The sequence below is a fragment of the Lithobates pipiens genome, unplaced genomic scaffold, assembly GCF_037356315.1.
Source record: "Lithobates pipiens isolate NorthernLeopardFrog02 unplaced genomic scaffold, aLitPip1_a1.2 Scaffold_13, whole genome shotgun sequence".
NCBI classification, from domain to species: domain Eukaryota; kingdom Metazoa; phylum Chordata; class Amphibia; order Anura; family Ranidae; genus Lithobates; species Lithobates pipiens.
Genome location: NW_027507718.1, coordinates 404,409,403 through 404,427,860, shown reverse-complemented (window position 1 = coordinate 404,427,860; position 18,458 = coordinate 404,409,403). Strand labels below are relative to the sequence as shown.

Genomic DNA, 18,458 nt, shown 5'->3' with positions numbered 1-18,458 from the left:
TGGTTGCAGTGTGAGGGGTGGTGGGGTGTTGGGTTGGCTGTGGTCAGGGTGGGTTTGGTTGCAGTGTGAGGGGTGGTGGGGTGTTGGGTTGGCTGTGGTCAGGGTGGGTTTGGTTGCAGTGTGAGGGGTGGTGGGGTGATGGGTTGGCTGTGGTCAGGGTGGGTTTGGTTGCAGTGTGAGGGGTGGTGGGGTGTTGGGTTGGCTGTGGTCAGGGTGGGTTTGGTTGCAGTGTGAGGGGTGGTGGGGTGATGGGTTGGCTGTGGTCAGGGTGGGTTTGGTTGCAGTGTGAGGGGTGGTGGGGTGATGGGTTGGCTGTGGTCAGGGTGGGTTTGGTTGCAGTGTGAGGGGTGGTGGGGTGTTGGGTTGGCTGTGGTCAGGGTGGGTTTGGTTGCAGTGTGAGGGGTGGTGGGGTGATGGGTTGGCTGTGGTCAGGGTGGGTTTGGTTGCAGTGTGAGGGAAGGCCGGTCTCCCATTCGTTATGAGCAGTCGGCTGGTTTCCCTGGTAACAGAGGCTGGCAGTATGGAGAGAGCGGCGCCATGGACGGAGCCGGAGGTGCGGGCTCTGATCGGGATCTGGTCGGAGGAGAGTATCAGGCGGCAGTTGCAGGGCACTCTGAGGAACAAGGGGCTCTTCATGTACATCGCCCTCCGCATGAGGCAGCTGGGCATTTATCGGGACTGGAAGCAGTGCCGCTCCAAGTACAAGAACCTGAAGTACGAGTACCGAGCCCTGCGGAGCAGCACCCGGGAGCCCGTCCATAAGATCCCCTTCTATGACGAGCTGCACGCCATACTGGGCACGGAGAGCGCCCCACAGGGGGGCCCTGAGGCCGGGATGGAGGAGGACGAGCCCGGGCCGGAGACACACACAGGTAGCAGAGCCAAGCGATTCCTTCATTAAACCAGCTGGGTCTCCATACACAGCACGGCCTGCTGCTCACTACCGACATCTAGTGGCCGCTGCCAGGAAGTGCAGGCACATCTCTTCCCATTCATCAGTATCCGGTCCATTCCTTCCATTCATTTCTATGTTCTTATCAGGAATCTTAAAGGCATGTTCCACACTTTGGAAAAAAATAAACATAAAAGCTCGTACCATAACAGTATCATTTTCGGTGAAGTAGGAAACGTGTGCAGAATAAGTAAAGTTGGGGCTATAAAGATCAATGCTGAAAACATGATTTCTGTAGTATGAATAAGAAGTAGAAGTAAGTTGTAGAATGTTGTGGTGAAGAGGAGTAGGAGAGAAGTGCTAAAGGGTGTGACTATAGACAGCATGCACAAGACAGGATTTCTAAACGGTATGACAACGAGCAATATATGCAGGAGAGGAGTGCAGAGGGCAGTGGTGTCACTAGGGTTGGTGTCACCCGGTGCAAAAAAAAATGGTGTCACCCCCCCACCAAATAGTCCCCCCTCAGTACAGACCCCCCCTCCTGCAGTATAGATCCCCCTCCCTCAATACAGACCACCCTCCATCAATATAGACCCCTCTCCCTCAGTATAAACCTCACCCCTCAGTGCAGACCCCTCCATCCATACAGACAACCCACCTCGGTGCAGACCCCCCATCGGTACAGATACCTCCACCTCGGTGCAGACCCCACCAGCATTACAGACACTCCCCTCAATGCAGAACCCCCTTAGTACAGAAACCCCCCCTCAGTGCAGACCCCCCAACAGTACAGAGACCCCCCTCAGTTACAGACCCCCCTCAGTACAGACACCCGTGCAGACACCCCCCTCCATGCAGAACCCTCCAGTACAGACACCTCCCTTAGTACAGACACCCACTTAGTACAGACACCCCCCTCAGTTACAGACACCCCCCTCCGTGCAGACACCTACCCAGTGCAGACAACCACCCAGTAGTACAGACACCCCCCAGTACAGACACCCCCCTCAGTGCAGACCCCCCAACAGTACAGACACCCCCCTCAGTGCAGACCCCCTCAGTTACAGACCTCCCTCAGTTACAGACACCCCCCTCCATGCAGAACCCCCAGTACACACCCCCCAGCAGTACAGACACCTCCGTGAAGACCCCCCTCAGTACAGACCCCCCCTCAGTGCAGACACCCCAGCAGTACAGACACCCCCCAGTGCAGACACTCTCGTGCAGACCCCCCCAGTGCTGACACCCCAACAGTGCAGACACCCCCCAGTGCAGACACCCCCCCAGTGCAGACCCCTGTGCAGACACCCCCTCCCAGTGCAGACCCCCCCCCCTTGCATACCTCAGAACAGCAATCATATACACACACACAGTGTTGTGTGTCCCTCGAGCTCCTCCTCCTCTGTGGATGGAAACAGGGAGAAGGGGGAGGTGGCTTCAGTCCGTTCCACACTGAGGGACACAGCTACGGCGCGGGACTGTGCAGCGAGCGGGCGTTGTTAGTGGTGGCACTAACCACGGGTGTCACCCCTCTGGCGGGTGTCACCTGGGTGCGGCCCACACCCGCCTAGCAATGCCACTGGCAGAGGGTATGAGTGGGCAGAATGTGCAGGAAAGGAGAGTATGAGAATATGCAGGGGAGGAGTGCAGAGGGTATAAGAGTGGGCAGGAGAGGAGTACAGAGTGTATTAGAGTGGGCAGAATGTGCAGGAGAGAAGTGCAGAGGGTATGAGAGTGGGCAGAATGTGCAGGGAAGGAGTGCAGAGGGTATATGAGTGGGCAGAATGTGCAGGAGAGGGGTGCAGAGGTTATGAGAGAGGGCAGAATGTGCAGGAGAGGAGTGCACAGGGTATGAGAGTGGGCAGAATGTACAGGAGAGGAGTACAAAGTGTATGAGAGTGGGCAGAATGTGCAGGAGAGGAGTGCAGAGGGTATGAGAGTGGGCAGAATGTGCAGGAGAGGAGTGCAGAGGGTATGAGAGTGGGCAGAATGTGCATGAGAGGAATGCCAAAGGGTATGACAAGGGCCAGTATATGGTAGAGAGTAATACTGGAGGGTAGAATACCAGGCAGTATGTACAGGAGAGGAGTGTGGAAGGTTTGACAACACTACAAGGGTGTATCATCCTATTGGTATATCACCTTTATTTATTTATTTTTTGTTTACAAACTTTTATTTGATACAGAATGATGGTACAAACAGTAGATTATCATACATTAATGTGGCTGTAAGCCCTTACAGACCACTTTTTACTACAGGTAAGCCTATAATAAGGCTTACCTGTAGCTACCCCAGATATCTCCTAAACCTGCATGATTTAGGAGATATTCCCTGTATCAGCATGTGCTGACGTGATTGGCACATGCGCACTGAAGCAACTGCATGTTCGTGCCGTTGCTTCAGCTAGTGTGCCATTACCGGCAGCTCCCGCGCGCTGTAGTGATGTCATCGGTACTCCGGCCAATCACAACGCCGGAGCCTGCAATACCCGGAAGTAACTCCTAACCTTTGTCTTGCAGGTGTTTTTTTTTTTTTTGTCGATTTACAACCACTTTAAGGGCAGTATATGAAGGAAAGCAACATGAAGGGTCAGACAACAGTTAGTATGTGCAGGAGAGAAAAGTGTTGAAGGGTATAACAGGGCAGTATCTGCAAGAGAGGGCATAAAAATGTGTAGTGTGCACAGGAGAGAAGTACAGAGGGTATAAGAGCAGATGGTATGTGCAGGAGAGGCATATCGGAGGATATGAAAGTGGGAGGTATGTGCAGGAGAGAATTGCTGTAGGGTATGACAGCGGGCAGTATGTATGAGGGAGAAGTGCCAAGGAGTATGACATTGAGCAGTATGTGCAGGGGAGGTGTGTCGGAGGGTATGACTACAGGCAGTACATGGAGGAGAGAAGTAACAGAGGGTATGACAGTGAACAGAATGAGCAGTAGAGGAGTGCTGGAGGGTATGTCAGCAGATAGTGGGATCCATTCACAAAGTGGTATCTACTGCTTTAGGATCCACGGTAATATAACTCTTAGCGTTTTAGCGTATTTCAAATTATTTTTTGAAATTCACAAAAAAAGCTACTAAAATGCAGCATGAGCTATTTTATGAAGTGAGGAGGTATTTTAGTAGTGAAAGCTAGCGGTATTTTAACGCCTGCTGTTGCCCACACCCTTAACAAACAGTTAATAACTGGTTGTTAAGGAGCCGCCGACTGCCATGTCCTTAACAACCATGACTCATTTTCTGTCAGTACCCCTACTCATTCACCAAAAACAATGTGCAAATAAAATAAAAAAAGAGAGAGACAGTCTTTGCCAAGTGCTTTGTTCGACCCCCCTCCCCCTTACCAAAAAATAAAAAATAATGTCCTCCGAAGTACATCCAATGATGAATGCCAGCCCCTGACAAAAAATGTACCACACCAATGCTTGGCTCAAATTACAGCTCCGCCGCCTACTTGCTGCTAAATGAACTAAGGAGAGGGGCCACCTGATGACATCACCATATGACCCCTTCCCCTTATGACATCATTGGCTGGGCATGTCGGGTCGATGACACCATAAGGGGCGGGGTCACCCATACTGCTTGCAATCTGCTTTAGTAGATGGAGCCCATTATCTACAGGTTAAGCATGCCAGAGGTTATGCCAGTAGGCATTATATAAAGAAAAGGAGTGCCAGAGGCCCTGACAGTGGGCAGTTTGTGCAGGAGAGGAATGACAGTAGGCACTATGTACAGGAGAGGAGTGACAGAGGATATGACAGTGGGCACTAGGTACAGGAGAGGAATGACCATAGGCACTATGTACAGGAGAGGAATGACAGTGGGCACTATGTACAGGAGAGGAATGACAGTGGGGACTATGTACAGGAGTTGAATGACAGAGGGTATGACAGCAGGCAGTATGTGCAGGAGAGAAATGACAGAGGGCATGACAGCAGGCAGTATGTGCAAGAGAGGAATGACAGTGTGCACTATGTAGAAGAGAGGAATGGCAGGGGGTATGACAGTGGGCACTATGTACAGGAGAGGAATGACAGTAGGCACTATGTACAGGAGAGGAATGACAGTGGTCACTATGTACAGGAGATATATGACAGCAGGCAGTATGTGCAAGAGAGAAATGACAGCGGGCAGTATGTGCAAGAGAGGAATGGCAGGGGGTATCACAGTGGGCACCATATACAGGAAAGGAATGACAGGGTATGACAGCAGGCATTATGTGCAGAAGAGGAATGACAGATGGTATGACAGTGGGCACTATATATAGCAGAGGAATGACAAAGGGTATAACGGCAGACAGTATGTGCAGGAGAGGAATGACAGTGGGCACTATGTACAGCAGAAGAATGACAGATGGTATAACAGTAGACAGTATGTGCAGGAGAGGAATGACAGTGGGCACTATGTACAGCAGAGGAATTACAGCAGGCAGTATCTGCAAGAGAGGAATGACAGTGGGCACTATGTACAGCAGAGGAATTACAGAGGGTATAGCAGCAGACAGTATGTCCAGGAGAGGAATGACAGAGGGTATGACAGTGGGCACTATGTACAGCAGAGGAATGACAGCAGGCAGTATCTGCAAGAGAGGAATGACAGTGGGCACTATGTACAGCAGAGGAATGACAGAGGGTATAGCAGCAGACAGTATGTGCAGGAGAGGAATGACAGTGGGCCTATATACAGGGGAAGAGGGCATGATGAGCTGTATGTGTTGGAGGGTATGGTGCTATTTGTGCTAGTGATAGAAGTATGGCAGTTTTCACCCTGATTGTGTGAACGTTTGTCACATGCACACAACAAACATTTTCTACACAGACCCCATGTATTTTGTATTTTGCTACAATTATCAAATGATGATTTGTTTTTCCTCCCTTTGCCAGATCTGCAGAGTCCTGAAGGATGTAACAGCGATCTGCTACTTGTACCAGCTGTCCATAATGAGGGAGGAAAGCATTGGTCTGCTAGGGAGACACTAGCACTCATCAACATTTGGTCTGACAAGAGTATAAGAGGGCAGCTGAAAGGAACTGTCAGGAATCAGAAGATTTTTGAGCACATTGCAAGTCTTCTCCAGCAAGCAGGGATAGACAGAGACTGGAGACAGTGCCGAACTAAGTATAAAAATCTGAAACATGAGTATGCTGTGGTGAAGAAGGCTCATGATTCTGGGAATCGATGGAAGACAATGAAATATTTCAAAGAACTGGATACTATTTTATCAGGAAAACCATCCGGGTACAGAAAGATTAACAATGACAAACCATCATCACTGCCATATCCGAGACCTGTTCCTATTGCTGTTGCTGCTGACTGTCTGCCAGGTGAGTTGGAGATATCATTTTGATATGAATCTGATTGTCTTATCTAATCTGCCAAATATTATATCTCATGAGAAACTATTTGCTGTACAAAATACAAGGAAGTGACAGATACAGAGTAAGCGTCTCTTAGCCCTTGTACACACGGTCGGAGAATCTGTCGGAATGTGTCCTATCGGACCGTGTCGTCGGATAATCCGACTGTGTGTGGTATGCATCGGACTGATTCCGTCGGAATATCCATCGGACCCAATTTTCCAACTTGTTGGAAATATTTCCCGACCAACTGGTTCGATCGGACATACTCCGATCATGTGTAGAGAATTTTGATCGGACCAAGTGCCACGCATGCTCAGATCAAATTCCTACATCAAAGCTATTGGCTACTAGCTTGAACGTAGTCCCATCGTAACGAAATTACGTCATCACGTTCTGAATGATCGGATTTTTTCAACAACTTAGTTCCGACCGTGTGTATGCAACAGTTTCGGACAAGATCCGACGGACAAAATCCGATGGACAAAATCCGACGGATTTGGTTGTCGAAATCTCCGACCGCGTGTACAGGGGCTTAGGGTTTGCAGAAAACTGAAATGTCTATAAAAACAACAATGCCTTGTCAAAGTATAAACCTCATCAAAGTACAGTGATACTTCGCTTCACAAACTTATTTAGTTCCACGACTGGACTGAATTGGCTGTGAACAGAGGCAAATTTTCCCATATGGTTCAATGTAAACCAGGTTAATCCGTTCTGCACTTTTTCTTTTGTTTTTTAACCACTAAAACAAAGTACAGTACAGTACAGTATGAAGAGCGAGAACACTAACTAACACACTCTTGTCACCTGCATCACCACTCTGCACTTTCTTTTCAACAACACGCTTGCTCTGAATAGTCTTGTCACCTTCATTACTGCTCCGCACTTTCTTCTTATCACCATGCTTGCTCTGAATTTTCTTTGGAAAACTAAAAATAGCGGCATTTTACCGCCCACGCTATCAGCGGTGTGGTGTGAAAGGGGTCTAAGTGACACATAATGGACTACTGTGCGATGCATAGTAGTCCATTATGCTTTACCTTTGCAGGGAATCAAAGAGGAAGTAAACTCATCAGGGTTTACTTCCTCTTTAAAGCCCAGTCCCAGGCACCATGTTTTTAGTTTTGTTTTTCTTAGGCCGCGTACACACGGGCGGATTGTCTGCCCAACTTAGTCCGCTGAAGCGTGTTTCAGCGGACAATCCGCTCGTGTGTGGGCTTCAGCGGACTTTTTCAGCGGACAGTCTGACGGACTTTGTCTTTCGGAATTTCCGTAATTTTGTCCGTCCAAACTTGGTTTTGTCCGTCCAAACTTTCCGTTTCAGCGGACAGTCCGCTCGTGTGTAGGCAAGTTGGACGGACTAAGTATGGCGCATGCTCAGAAAGGATTTACACGGCCGAAGGTTGCATTGCAGTGTATTGGACGTCGTTTTTCTAGTCCCGTCGTACGTGCTGTACACGTCATCACGCAAGTTTTCAGCGGACTGTCTGTTCATCGTGTATGGTCAAGTCCGTTCATTCAAAATTTGGACGGACTGTCTGTCGGATTGTCTGACGAACTTAGTTGGGCAGACAATCCGCCCGTGTGTACGCGGCCTTACAGTTTCAGTCCGTTTGCACTTATCCTCTAAAATGCTTTTATTATGTTATTCTTCTGTAAGCTCATTTTAACTTGAGCCTCATAACCTGCCCTGATAGCATAGCTGTAGGCTGTGCTTTGTGAATGGCAAAGCAGAGATCATGGGAAGAGAGACAACACTGAAACTTGTTGTTATAGGAGACTTGCTGATTGCCCCTAAATACAGTGGACAGCGTATGATGAGCACGTTAAACAAGACTGTAGGCAAATAACATAATAAAGCCACTTTAGAGGAAAAGGGCAAATAGGTAGTAAAATGTTAGAAAAAGGGTTGTAGCCTTTTCAGTGCCGGAGCTATTTTTGTGTTTTGTGCACACATTTAAAAAAATGTTTTAGACCTGAAGATTGAACCCTCAAAACATAATATATATCTTTATCGTACATCACAGGACACAGAGCAGGCTATAATCATGACTACAACAAGAGCCTAGGGAATGCCCAGGAAAAAAACAAAGCCTACTTACCACCAGCTCGCAGACAACCAAATAAACCTGTCTAACAGTATGCACTAAAAACAGGGGTTTAATCCACACGCATATGCAAACGCATACGTGAGCCACAGAGCCACGTCACAGCACCCTAGTATCTGTGGTCCTAACACTAAAATATGAGTCTCCCCACAGTGGGGGCACATGCATTCTGATGGATAAATGAGGGCAGGTGGACTGAAGGGGAGCCCACCCCTTCTTAAAGGTACAGCAACACCCAGAAAATAGCACAATGACTGCAAAGGTGTTGGTGCGCTGCTGGACCAATACAAACACCAATGTGATACCAAAAAACTTGGCACCACCCCCATCTGTAGCTGGCTATCGCAGGAAGCTGCATTTGGAGGGCTAAAACAGGTAACAACAAGAGCCTGGGGAATACCCAGGAAAAAAAACATATAATCATGACTACCTGGGTTATGCGCCACCTATAGGTGAATGGACATTGACAGACCAAACAATCCATCCATATATATAATCCCTCCTACTTGGGAAACTCCTCAGTTTTTTTTTTTGCCAGTGTCTTTAGGATGATTGTCACTGAACTACATCTCTCTATGTGCTATGGTCATATTCTCAAGTGATTCCAGGAGGGATCAGGAGTTGGTCTGTTGGTTAAGACGCTAAAATTAATGTAGTCAGATTTCGGCGGGGCTTTGCCTGTAATGCAACCTATCAATGTTGTACTTTGCATATTAGAGCTGCATGATAAATAGCTAAGAATCGTTATCGCAATTTTTTCCCCTGAACCCTCATGCACACAAGACGCTGTTAAACGCGTGTTCAGATGCAGTTGGACACTTTTTTCAACTGCCCCTGAACTCATTCAATGTTATCCTATGTGTCCATGCACACAGTCTCGTTTTTTGCCGTTTTTCTGCAGTTGCGTTTAACCTCGTTTTTCCTGAAGCAAAAAAATGGGTTCAGACGCAAAAATTTCCACGTTTCAGATGCAAAACGCGGCTAAACGCAGCACCCGAGTTTAGCCGCGTTTGCGTTTATAAGCGTTTTTAAAGGAACCCAATTTTTTGGACCTGAAAACTCAGAAATATGAACTGAGGCCACTTATTGCCAGGAACCCCAAATTCGGTATGTAGACACAGTGGAACTAGCACTACAACATATCCAAATTTGAGGTTCCTATCACCAAGTGACCCCGAGATAGGGGGCCCCAAAGTTGGGTCGCAAAATGTCATGCACTTTTCTGCATCAGAGATACATGGCCTCAAAGTCAACTGTGACCATCTGCGGCAATGTAATTTGGTCATTAGGGTTGGGTGTTATGGTAAGTGGTTATCAGTTAAGGTTAGGGTTATTGTTTAGGATTAAGGGTAGGGTTAGGGTTAGTGTAAGGGATAGGGTTAGCTGTTAGGGTTAGTGGTTAGTGTTAGGGTTATTGTTTAGGGTTAGGGGTAAGGTTAGTGGTTAGGGTTAGGATGAATGGTTAGGATTCTGGATATTTTAATAAGGCATTAAAAAATATTATACTACCATATACAGCAGCAAAGAATTAAAATATATTAATCAATACATATTTCACTATAAAAATATATTAAAAAATTGGCCAAATAAATTTAAAACAATTATAAAAAATCTAATTAACATAGATTTGCTTTTAAATAAAACAATTTGAAACTAGAAAAAATGAATAAAAAAATATATTAAGATTAAAAAAAAGAATAACTATTTTAATATTGTTTTATATTAGAAATAATGAAAACATTTGAAAAATTGCCACAAGAAAATTTTAGATATTTTAAAAAATTTGATAATTTGCTATAAATAGACATTATTTTTTTTAAATAAAGGACAGAGAAAAAAAATTCATCTGTACATCTATGGATAAATATATTTTATAAATATATACACATACCTGATCGTTACCAATAGACGTTCCTCTGGTGACACACTGTTTCTCATATTGGTGTCCATGAATGTCAGACCAGGTCGTACTTTTTCTAAGAGCAGATCAAATGTGACAATGGACATCCGGCTAAAATTAAAAAACTTGTAGGGGTAGGTACGCAGCTGCACATACATGTTTGTGAAATATCCAACGGACATTCGCTGTCCCATCAACGGATGGGTCCAATATCGACGAGCTCTGACTCTGGACCTCTCACGAAATTTGCGACGACATTGCTGTCTCGTCAAGAGCAACATCAGGAGCATTTCCTGACATATATTCAATATGGGATCCATTTCAAAATATATACCACAGAAAGAGAGGCAAATGCAAGTGTAAAACTGCTCTCTATGCTGCTGCTGCTCACTCTGATCAAAATAGCAGAAATAGTTAAAAAAACATACTTTGAGAGCTTGGGGAGGGTCTACATGATGTTATCTTTATAAACACTTATAAACGCAAACGCGGAAAAACACGCGTTTCAGCTTTTTTTGAGCAGAGTTTTCACCTGCGTCTCGTGTGCATGAGGCGTTACAATCTTGTCAAAGTATTTTCCCGATTTCTTTATTTTTATTTATTTATTTTTTTTACATTTTTTTTTTTTCTGTGCAGAGAATTCTCTGCTCTGCTGAAGCCACAGCCAAAAGAGAGAGAGAAAAAAAAAAAAACGGGCAGTCTGCCAGTATCACAACATTCTTCAAACACAGAACTAAGTATAAACATTGTAAAGATTTGTCCTTTTAGATCAAAGGAATACATCTTGGTGTGTAAATGAGGGAAGTTTAACCACTTAATAAACCTTTTTCTTACATTTGCTGTTTTCAAGTTAAAATCATTATTTTTTGCTATAAAATGACTAAGAACCCCCAAACATTATATATATAGGGCCTGGTAAGGGACTGTGGGGCAATCCCATGCTATTTTTTTTCAGTGACTTTTATGTGTATCACCCGGACCTACAATTCATTATAGCCACAAATACTTTTAAATGGCTTTTTTTTCCTTTAGAAATGTAATTTTGTGCAACTTGATTTAAATCATAATTTTTAAAGTGCAACTGTCATCTCTGTCCTCTGACCCGCTGTTGACTCACTGCTAGGAGTTACAATTGCAATAGCACACATGTTGCCTCCGACCACCTGGATGGGGGGGGGGGGGTATTTAGAGGAACAAATCCCCTCCATTTTTCTCCTGCAGACACTAAAATTCTGCTTCTCCTCCTCTCCCTCTGATAGACATTCAGTGGCTGCTTGAGGAAAATGGAGGGGATTTGTTCCCCCTCCTATCCAGGTCCTGCTGCCCCTGGGATCAGTGAGAAGGGCCCTGGCCATAGGTCAGGGGGGCCCTCCATGTTTTTTTGCACCGGGGCCCTGAAGGTTCTAGTTGCGCCACTGCCTGTGCGTGTTATATGCCGTTAAATACGGTAATCCGACTGGGTTTTTTATTTTTTGCTGAACAAATGGAAAAAGACCGAAAACATTTTTTCTTATTTTCTGTCAGAAAATGTTGCAAGTAAGTAATTTTTCTTCATTGATGTGCGCCGATGAGGCTGCACTAATGAGGTGGCACTGATTGGTGGCACTGATAAAGAGGCATCTATAGGTACTGATAGGCTGTACTGATGAGGAGGCAGAGATGGGCACTGATATGCTGCACTGATGGGCGCTGATAGGCTGCACTTATTATCAGTGTAAATGTGCCCGTCAGAATTGCCGGGTACCAGTTCTCCTTTCCTCACACTGTGACAGCATGTGAGGAAAGTACTACCGATAACCGGCAAGTCTGTTTACAATGTAATCAGCTATGATTGGCCACAGCTGATTACGCGATAAAAGTGATCGAGTGATTGTCCCTTTACCTCAATCTGTGATCGGCTGTGTCCAAAAGGCACAGTGATCACAAAGCGCGCAGGGGGCGGGCTCTGAGAGGTCAATAGACGCCCTCCCAGAATAAACTGACCAGAAACCAGCTACTCGGCACCCAGAACTGCATGTCTGGAGCCTGGGAATGGGCTGAAAAAAGCTCAGGCGCCAGTGTGCAATTTCTAGTCGCCATGGCGACCTGACGCCTGGGACTTGTCAAGCCCTGCTTGTGCTGTCCTGCCATTTTTAGGGCCTCGAGAAATGAGATGGGCAGTCAGTACATCAGGACTGATCTATTTTTAAATATACTGTATACTGAATACCATTGTAAAACTTTCACATAGACTAAATAATATACACTGATTTGGATTATTTTACCAAAGAAATAGCATAATAAGTTTTGGACTAAATTTTCAAATTTGTGGCATTTTTTGTTTATGTAGCAAAAAAACAACAAAAAACAGCGTAGTGGAGGAGACTTTTCAAAGTCACCGCACCTTTAAATCGCACAGATTGGAACAGGCGCCATTGAAATCAATAGGCTCCGACTTTATGTGTCCAAAGTCGCATGACAAGTTGCACTAGTGTGAAGGCAGGTTTAAAGAAAGCTCTGTCTCAAAAAATGATAGAAAACATTAATTTGGGTACAGTGTTGCATTACTGTCATTCAAAGTGTGACAGTGCTGAAAACTGAAAAAAAAATGGCCTGGGCAGGAAGGGGGTGAAAGTGTCCGGTATTGAGATGGTTAACTGACCCATGTTAGGTCAATGGACAAGTGGATGTAAATGGACGTCCGTACGTTCCGCCTATATAATGTACATCCACCTGCTCGTAGACTAACATTGAGCTTCTGTTCAGATCAGGGATGTGCGGTGAGGCACTGGCTAGTATCAGAGCCAGATACACACAGGTTACATACACCATGATCGTTAGAGCGAGAGCAATAATTCTAGCACTAGACCTCCTCTGTAACTCTAAACATGTACAGTAACCTGTAAAAAAAATAAAGCGTCACCTATGGAGATTTATATGTACTGAAGTTTGGCGCCATTCATCAAGTGTGCACAATTTTAAAGTGTGACATGCTAGGTTTTCTTTTTAATTCATGAAACAGTTTTTTTTCCCCCAAAAAAAGGCATTTAAAAAAAATTGCTGCGCAAATACCGTGTGACATATAAGGCTGCAATTCCCTAGGGTGTCTGCTAAAACAATATATATAATGTTTGGGGGTTCTGAGTAGTTTTCTAGCAAAAAAATTATGATTTTTACTTGTAGGAGAGAAGTGTCAGAATTGGCCTGGGTGGCAAGGGGTTAATTACCACCTGTAAGTAATATACAAATAATTATTATATTTTGTTTTTAAGGTCATTTACTATATTTTCAAAATCTGTACTCAAGCAGGTGGCTTAATGGACAAATTACTGAAGTTTGAATTTTTAACTTCCAACCGGTAATTTCAGAGTAAATAGATAAATAATAAATTCCTATGTTATAACATATAGCATGTATGATTTAGCTTGAATATAACAGTACCTTTTCAACAGAATCAGTTTGTCTTTTTGAACGTGACACTAAACCATTTAACCATTTGTGGTTTGTTTTTGTTTTTGTTTTTTTTTTCCTTTTTAAATAACAAACAATACTTATCTCCACTGTGCAGTTTGTTTTGCACAGTGTGGCCCCCGAACCTTGTCTTCTGGGGTCCCCCGGTGGCGCTCGCGGCTCCTCCTCACATCGGTTAAACCCCTTGGTTACCGCAGTTACCTTGCGGTCGCTCGCCCGAGTCCAGCATTTGCATCTATAGACACAGAATGCCGGACCTGGGAGCCAAGGGCTACACTGCCATCAATCTATCCAATCAAGAGCTGAGAACCCCCGGGTAGAAAGGAGGAGTGCGTCTCTGCCGAGGAATCGAAGAGCTCAGGTGAGTAAGACAGGGGGTCTGGGGGGCCGGTCTGTGTCAGAAGTTTTTTCCCGAGTGTTTACAATCCCTTTAACTGTGTGAGAAAAACATGGGATTGTGGGTAAATCTTATATACATAAACACGTTTTTCCTTGTAGTTAAGAGGACTGGGCTGGAAGGGAGCATTTTTTCTTTTAGACACATGCCCCTTCTATGACACTGCAGTAAGAGGCGTGCCTCCACTGCGGTATTTTTATTGGACAGCTGGCGCTAATGGTACTCTACTATTGGTTCAAGATTTCAAGCTGTTACTTGCGCTCAGTGCCTCTAACAAGAAGTGAGGGGCACTGTGTGCTCATCCTCTCAGTCTGCTGCAAACAGTGGGGCAGCTTGTATTTAAACTGGCCGCTCTGTATGTAGCTTCTGACAGGCTGCGCAAGGAGCCCTGTATCTCTGGAACCATATGTCATAGGAGCCCCAAATGGTGACCCCAGGTCGCGGAGCTACGACCCTCGAAGCTCTATTTTTTCTTTTTTTTTTTTTTATGTTCATGGCAGAAAAAGAGATTAAAGGGATTGTAAAGTGATTTTTATTTTTTTATTTTTAAATAACAAACATGTTATACTTACCTCCACTGTGCAGCTCGTTTTGCACAGAGTGGCCCCGAACCTGCTCTTCTGGGGTCCCTCGGTGGCTGTTTCTGCTTCCTCCCGCAGGTGCTTCTCACGTTCATGCGAGCTCCCTCGCATAGAGAGAAGCATCTGCGGGTGCGCTCCCATGATACAGCGAGCGGCTATAGCCGCTCGCTGTATCACACGGCCCCGCCCCCGGCGCTCCGCGTCAGTGGATGTGATTGACAGCAGTGCGAGCCAATGGCTGCTCTGCTTTCCATCCATTCACTCCAGCCAATCAGCGGCCAGGCTGAACGGTGGAAAGGACGTCGGGGGACGAGCGCAGGACTTTTTCGAGGGGGTGAGGTAAGTAAAACAGGGGGGCTGGGGGCGCCAGGACTGTCAGATGTTTTTTCACTTTAATGCATAGAATGCATTAAGGTGAAAAAACATTTACCTTTACAACCCCTTTAATGCTGGCCATACACTATACAAAAAATCGGCCGAACCCATATTCGAAAAACGAACATTTGGCCGTGAACGTAAACTATAGTGCCATCATGTAATGACCGATAAATCGTTCAGTGGACATAAATGAATGCATTTTTGTTTGTTTTTTTACATATACCTAGTGCAGACAGTTTGGACGGGAAACACATTAACTTCCTTTTTTTTCGGCTCAAAAATGTCCAAATGATTATCGATTTTGTGCCCATTAACTGGCCGAAAAACAAATGAACTGTCTAAATAACCAAATTTCGGCCGATTTTTCATATAGTGTATGGCCAGCATAAGGCTGGTTTCACACCTATGCAAATTGGATGCGGCTTACACCGCATCCAATTCGCAGAACATTTTAAAATCTATTACTTTCAATCAGTCTGGTTCACATATGTGCGTTGCATTTGCACTCCACATTGCCCAAAAAATGTGTGCGTTTTCTAGGCAGTGCAGTGGGTATTGCAGGCACATATTCTTCTATGGGAACACATCTGATTCGCAGATGCGTTCCGTTGTGAACAGGCATTCTCTCCCCCTCCTCACTACACTTCCCCCTTGTCCTGCTCAGCTGATCCGCAGCTACAGTGGAGAGGAAACGCTGAACAGCTGCCTTTTCTCTTTGCACAGAGAATGGAGCTGAAATTCGCACCGGACTGGTGTGAATCCAGCCTGATCTGATGGGACTGCCTGTGTGATTGCACCCTAATGCACACACACGACTGGACTTTTCAACAGCAAAGGTCCAACGGAACGAATCCGTCGGACAATTCGATAGCGTGTGGGCACCATTGGACCTTTGCTGTCCAAAAATCTGACAGACTTTAGAAATAGAACATGTTTCAAATTTTCTGTCGGAACTCCGCCGGACCCAGTTCCTATGGAGAAATCCGTTCGTCTGTATGCTAGTCCGACAGACGAAAACCGACACTAGGGAAGCTATTGGCTACTGGCTATTGAACTTCCTTATTCTAGTCCTGTCGTACGTCATCACGTTCAAATCCGTCGGACTTTGGAGTGATTGTGTGTGGCCAAGTCCGTTCATTCGGAAAGTCTGTCGGAACTCCGCCGAAACTCCGTCGGGAAGACCGTCGGACCTAGTCTGCCGGAAAGTCCAGTCGTGTGTACGCGGCATAACAGCGTGGGAACACCTGCTGTGCTTTTACTTTAGAGGCTGCCAAGATCCTGGTGCAATGAAAGTAATGTGATTTCTGTGCCTCTTCTGTGGATTTTTTTTTTACTTTTACCGCTTGTTTAGCATGTATAAATACTTTAGTGTACATAGTTTGGGCACAGATTCATTTTTTTTTTTTTTCAAATAACATTTTTTATTTTATTTTTATACATAGTACTACATGAATAAGTGCAATGCATTACAGGTATAATTGAGCATTTTGTGGCTGTTTGTTCAATGCTAGTGCTCTAGTACTGCTAACAACATAATGCAGTAAGTTGCATAAGTAAACATAGGAGTCACTAGGGCACTCGTAAGGGGGGAAAGAGAGAAAGAAGGAAGAAAGAATAAGAAATCATCGAGTTAGCTTATCTTACCTGTTTATGGTGGGTCCTCCCGGAGATGCCATAACTCCCAAAGCTTATCATGGGCGTCCAGCCTATCCTGCATTCTAGCGGTCACTTTTTCCATAATTTCTACATCCTTAATCCTGGCATGTAGGGCCTCTGGCGAGGGGGTAGAGCGTCTCTTCCAGTTTATCGCCACTACACAGCGAGCTGCCGTGAGGACGTGTCGGACTAGTTTCTTATGGAGCACTGGGATGTTCAGTGGCGACAGACCTAATATGAAGAATTTCGGAGCAATAGGGATCGGTTCTCTGAGGAGGCGGACCAACAATTGCTGGACCGACGTCCAGAAAGGAGCAATCAAAGGACAACTCCAGTATATATGGAGGAGGGTGCCCCTATCCCCTAGACATTGTCAACAGCGATCTGAGCTGGTGGGATAAATGGCGTGTAGGATATCTGGGGTCATATACCAGAAATACAGGATTTTGTTGATATTTTCTTTGTAGAGTGTACAGAGCGAGCTTTTCGCTGCCTGGGACCAAACCCTCTGCCATTGTTTCACTGGGATCTCCTCGCCCAAGGCCTTTTCCCACTTGACCATATAGGCATGCTTGCCTTTAGTATCCGAAGGATATGCATTCAGAATTTTATATATGTCAGATATTAGACCCTTCTGAGCAGAACCTGCTAAGATTAAGGTTTCAAATGGGGTTGGAGGGGAGAATTGCAGATTTGGTGTTATGGTCAGCGCATAGTGGCGAATCTGAAGGTACCTGTAGAACTCCTGTCGTGGCAGATCAAACTTGGCCTGCAGCTCGGCAAAGGATAGCAGTTTGTGGGACCTGGGATCCACCAGGTTCCCAAAATGGAAAAGATTACCCGTGGCCCATGGCGTGGACATACGATGGGTGAGGCTATCTGGCACCTTGGGGTTACAGACAAATGAGGTCAGGAGCGAGCTGTTCGAGGTCAGTTTATGTTGTTGGATCAGTTTATGACATAATCGCAAAAGTAGGGTCATAGGGCCCAGCATGCGTTCGGGGTTCTATCTCTGCATTTGCATTCCATAATAAGTTGATCAGGTGCACTGGGGCTAGCCAAATTTTTTCGATTTCCGTCCACTTATTATAGGAGAGTTGAGTGAACCAGGAGGCTATTTCTTTCAGCTGGGCCGCCTGGTAGTGGCACAGAATCATTTTAATGTTATGAAATTATGTTTCAATTTTAACATTCAATCAGGCATAAAATATTTTATTTCTTTTCTTTGCAAAAATGTTCAATGTACTAGACTTTCCAGATATCCCACACCATGGTCCACTGACTCGCTTTCTTCTTTGTAGAATCCTGCATTGAGCTTTACGCCAGCCATAGACCAGTCAAAACGTCGTTCAAACGCATTTTCCAAAAACAGACACAGGGTCATGAGAGCAAACAATATTGCCATCATGAAATTACTGATTTTCGAACAATAAATCGTTTTTATTATTGCGTTATTTTGGTCTCTGTATCACTTAATTACATTTTTTTCAGGGAAGATTCACAGAAAAAACATGGGTATATAAAAAATGCTGGTTGTACATTTCTTGTAATGAGTGAGAAACACAATAAACTTTTAATTTATCATCTGTTCCGCAGAAGTTTTCCAATTTTTTTCATTGATTTTTGTTTGTTTGTTTTTTGGCTCAGAAATGTCACAACCGATTATCGATTTGTGCCTGGAAACTGGCTGAAAAAAACAAACAAACTCCAAATTACAGGTTTTCAAACGCTT

The 18,458-nt window shown here is 45.2% G+C and overlaps 1 protein-coding gene across 3 annotated transcripts in view; it reads left to right on the top strand.

Annotated features, from left to right (window-relative positions):
- Positions 1 to 463: 463 nt before the first annotated feature.
- Positions 464 to 18,458, top strand: part of PAICS (phosphoribosylaminoimidazole carboxylase and phosphoribosylaminoimidazolesuccinocarboxamide synthase) — a 174,268-nt gene continuing 156,273 nt past the window's right edge. For all 3 annotated transcript variants that reach the window (XM_077477438.1, XM_077477436.1, XM_077477437.1), the window contains exons 1-2: positions 464 to 872; positions 5,780 to 6,220. In XM_077477438.1, coding sequence (XP_077333564.1) covers positions 479 to 872; positions 5,780 to 6,220 — 835 coding nt within the window. In that variant the 5' untranslated portion in view covers positions 464 to 478. The remainder of the gene's footprint in view (positions 873 to 5,779; positions 6,221 to 18,458) is intronic.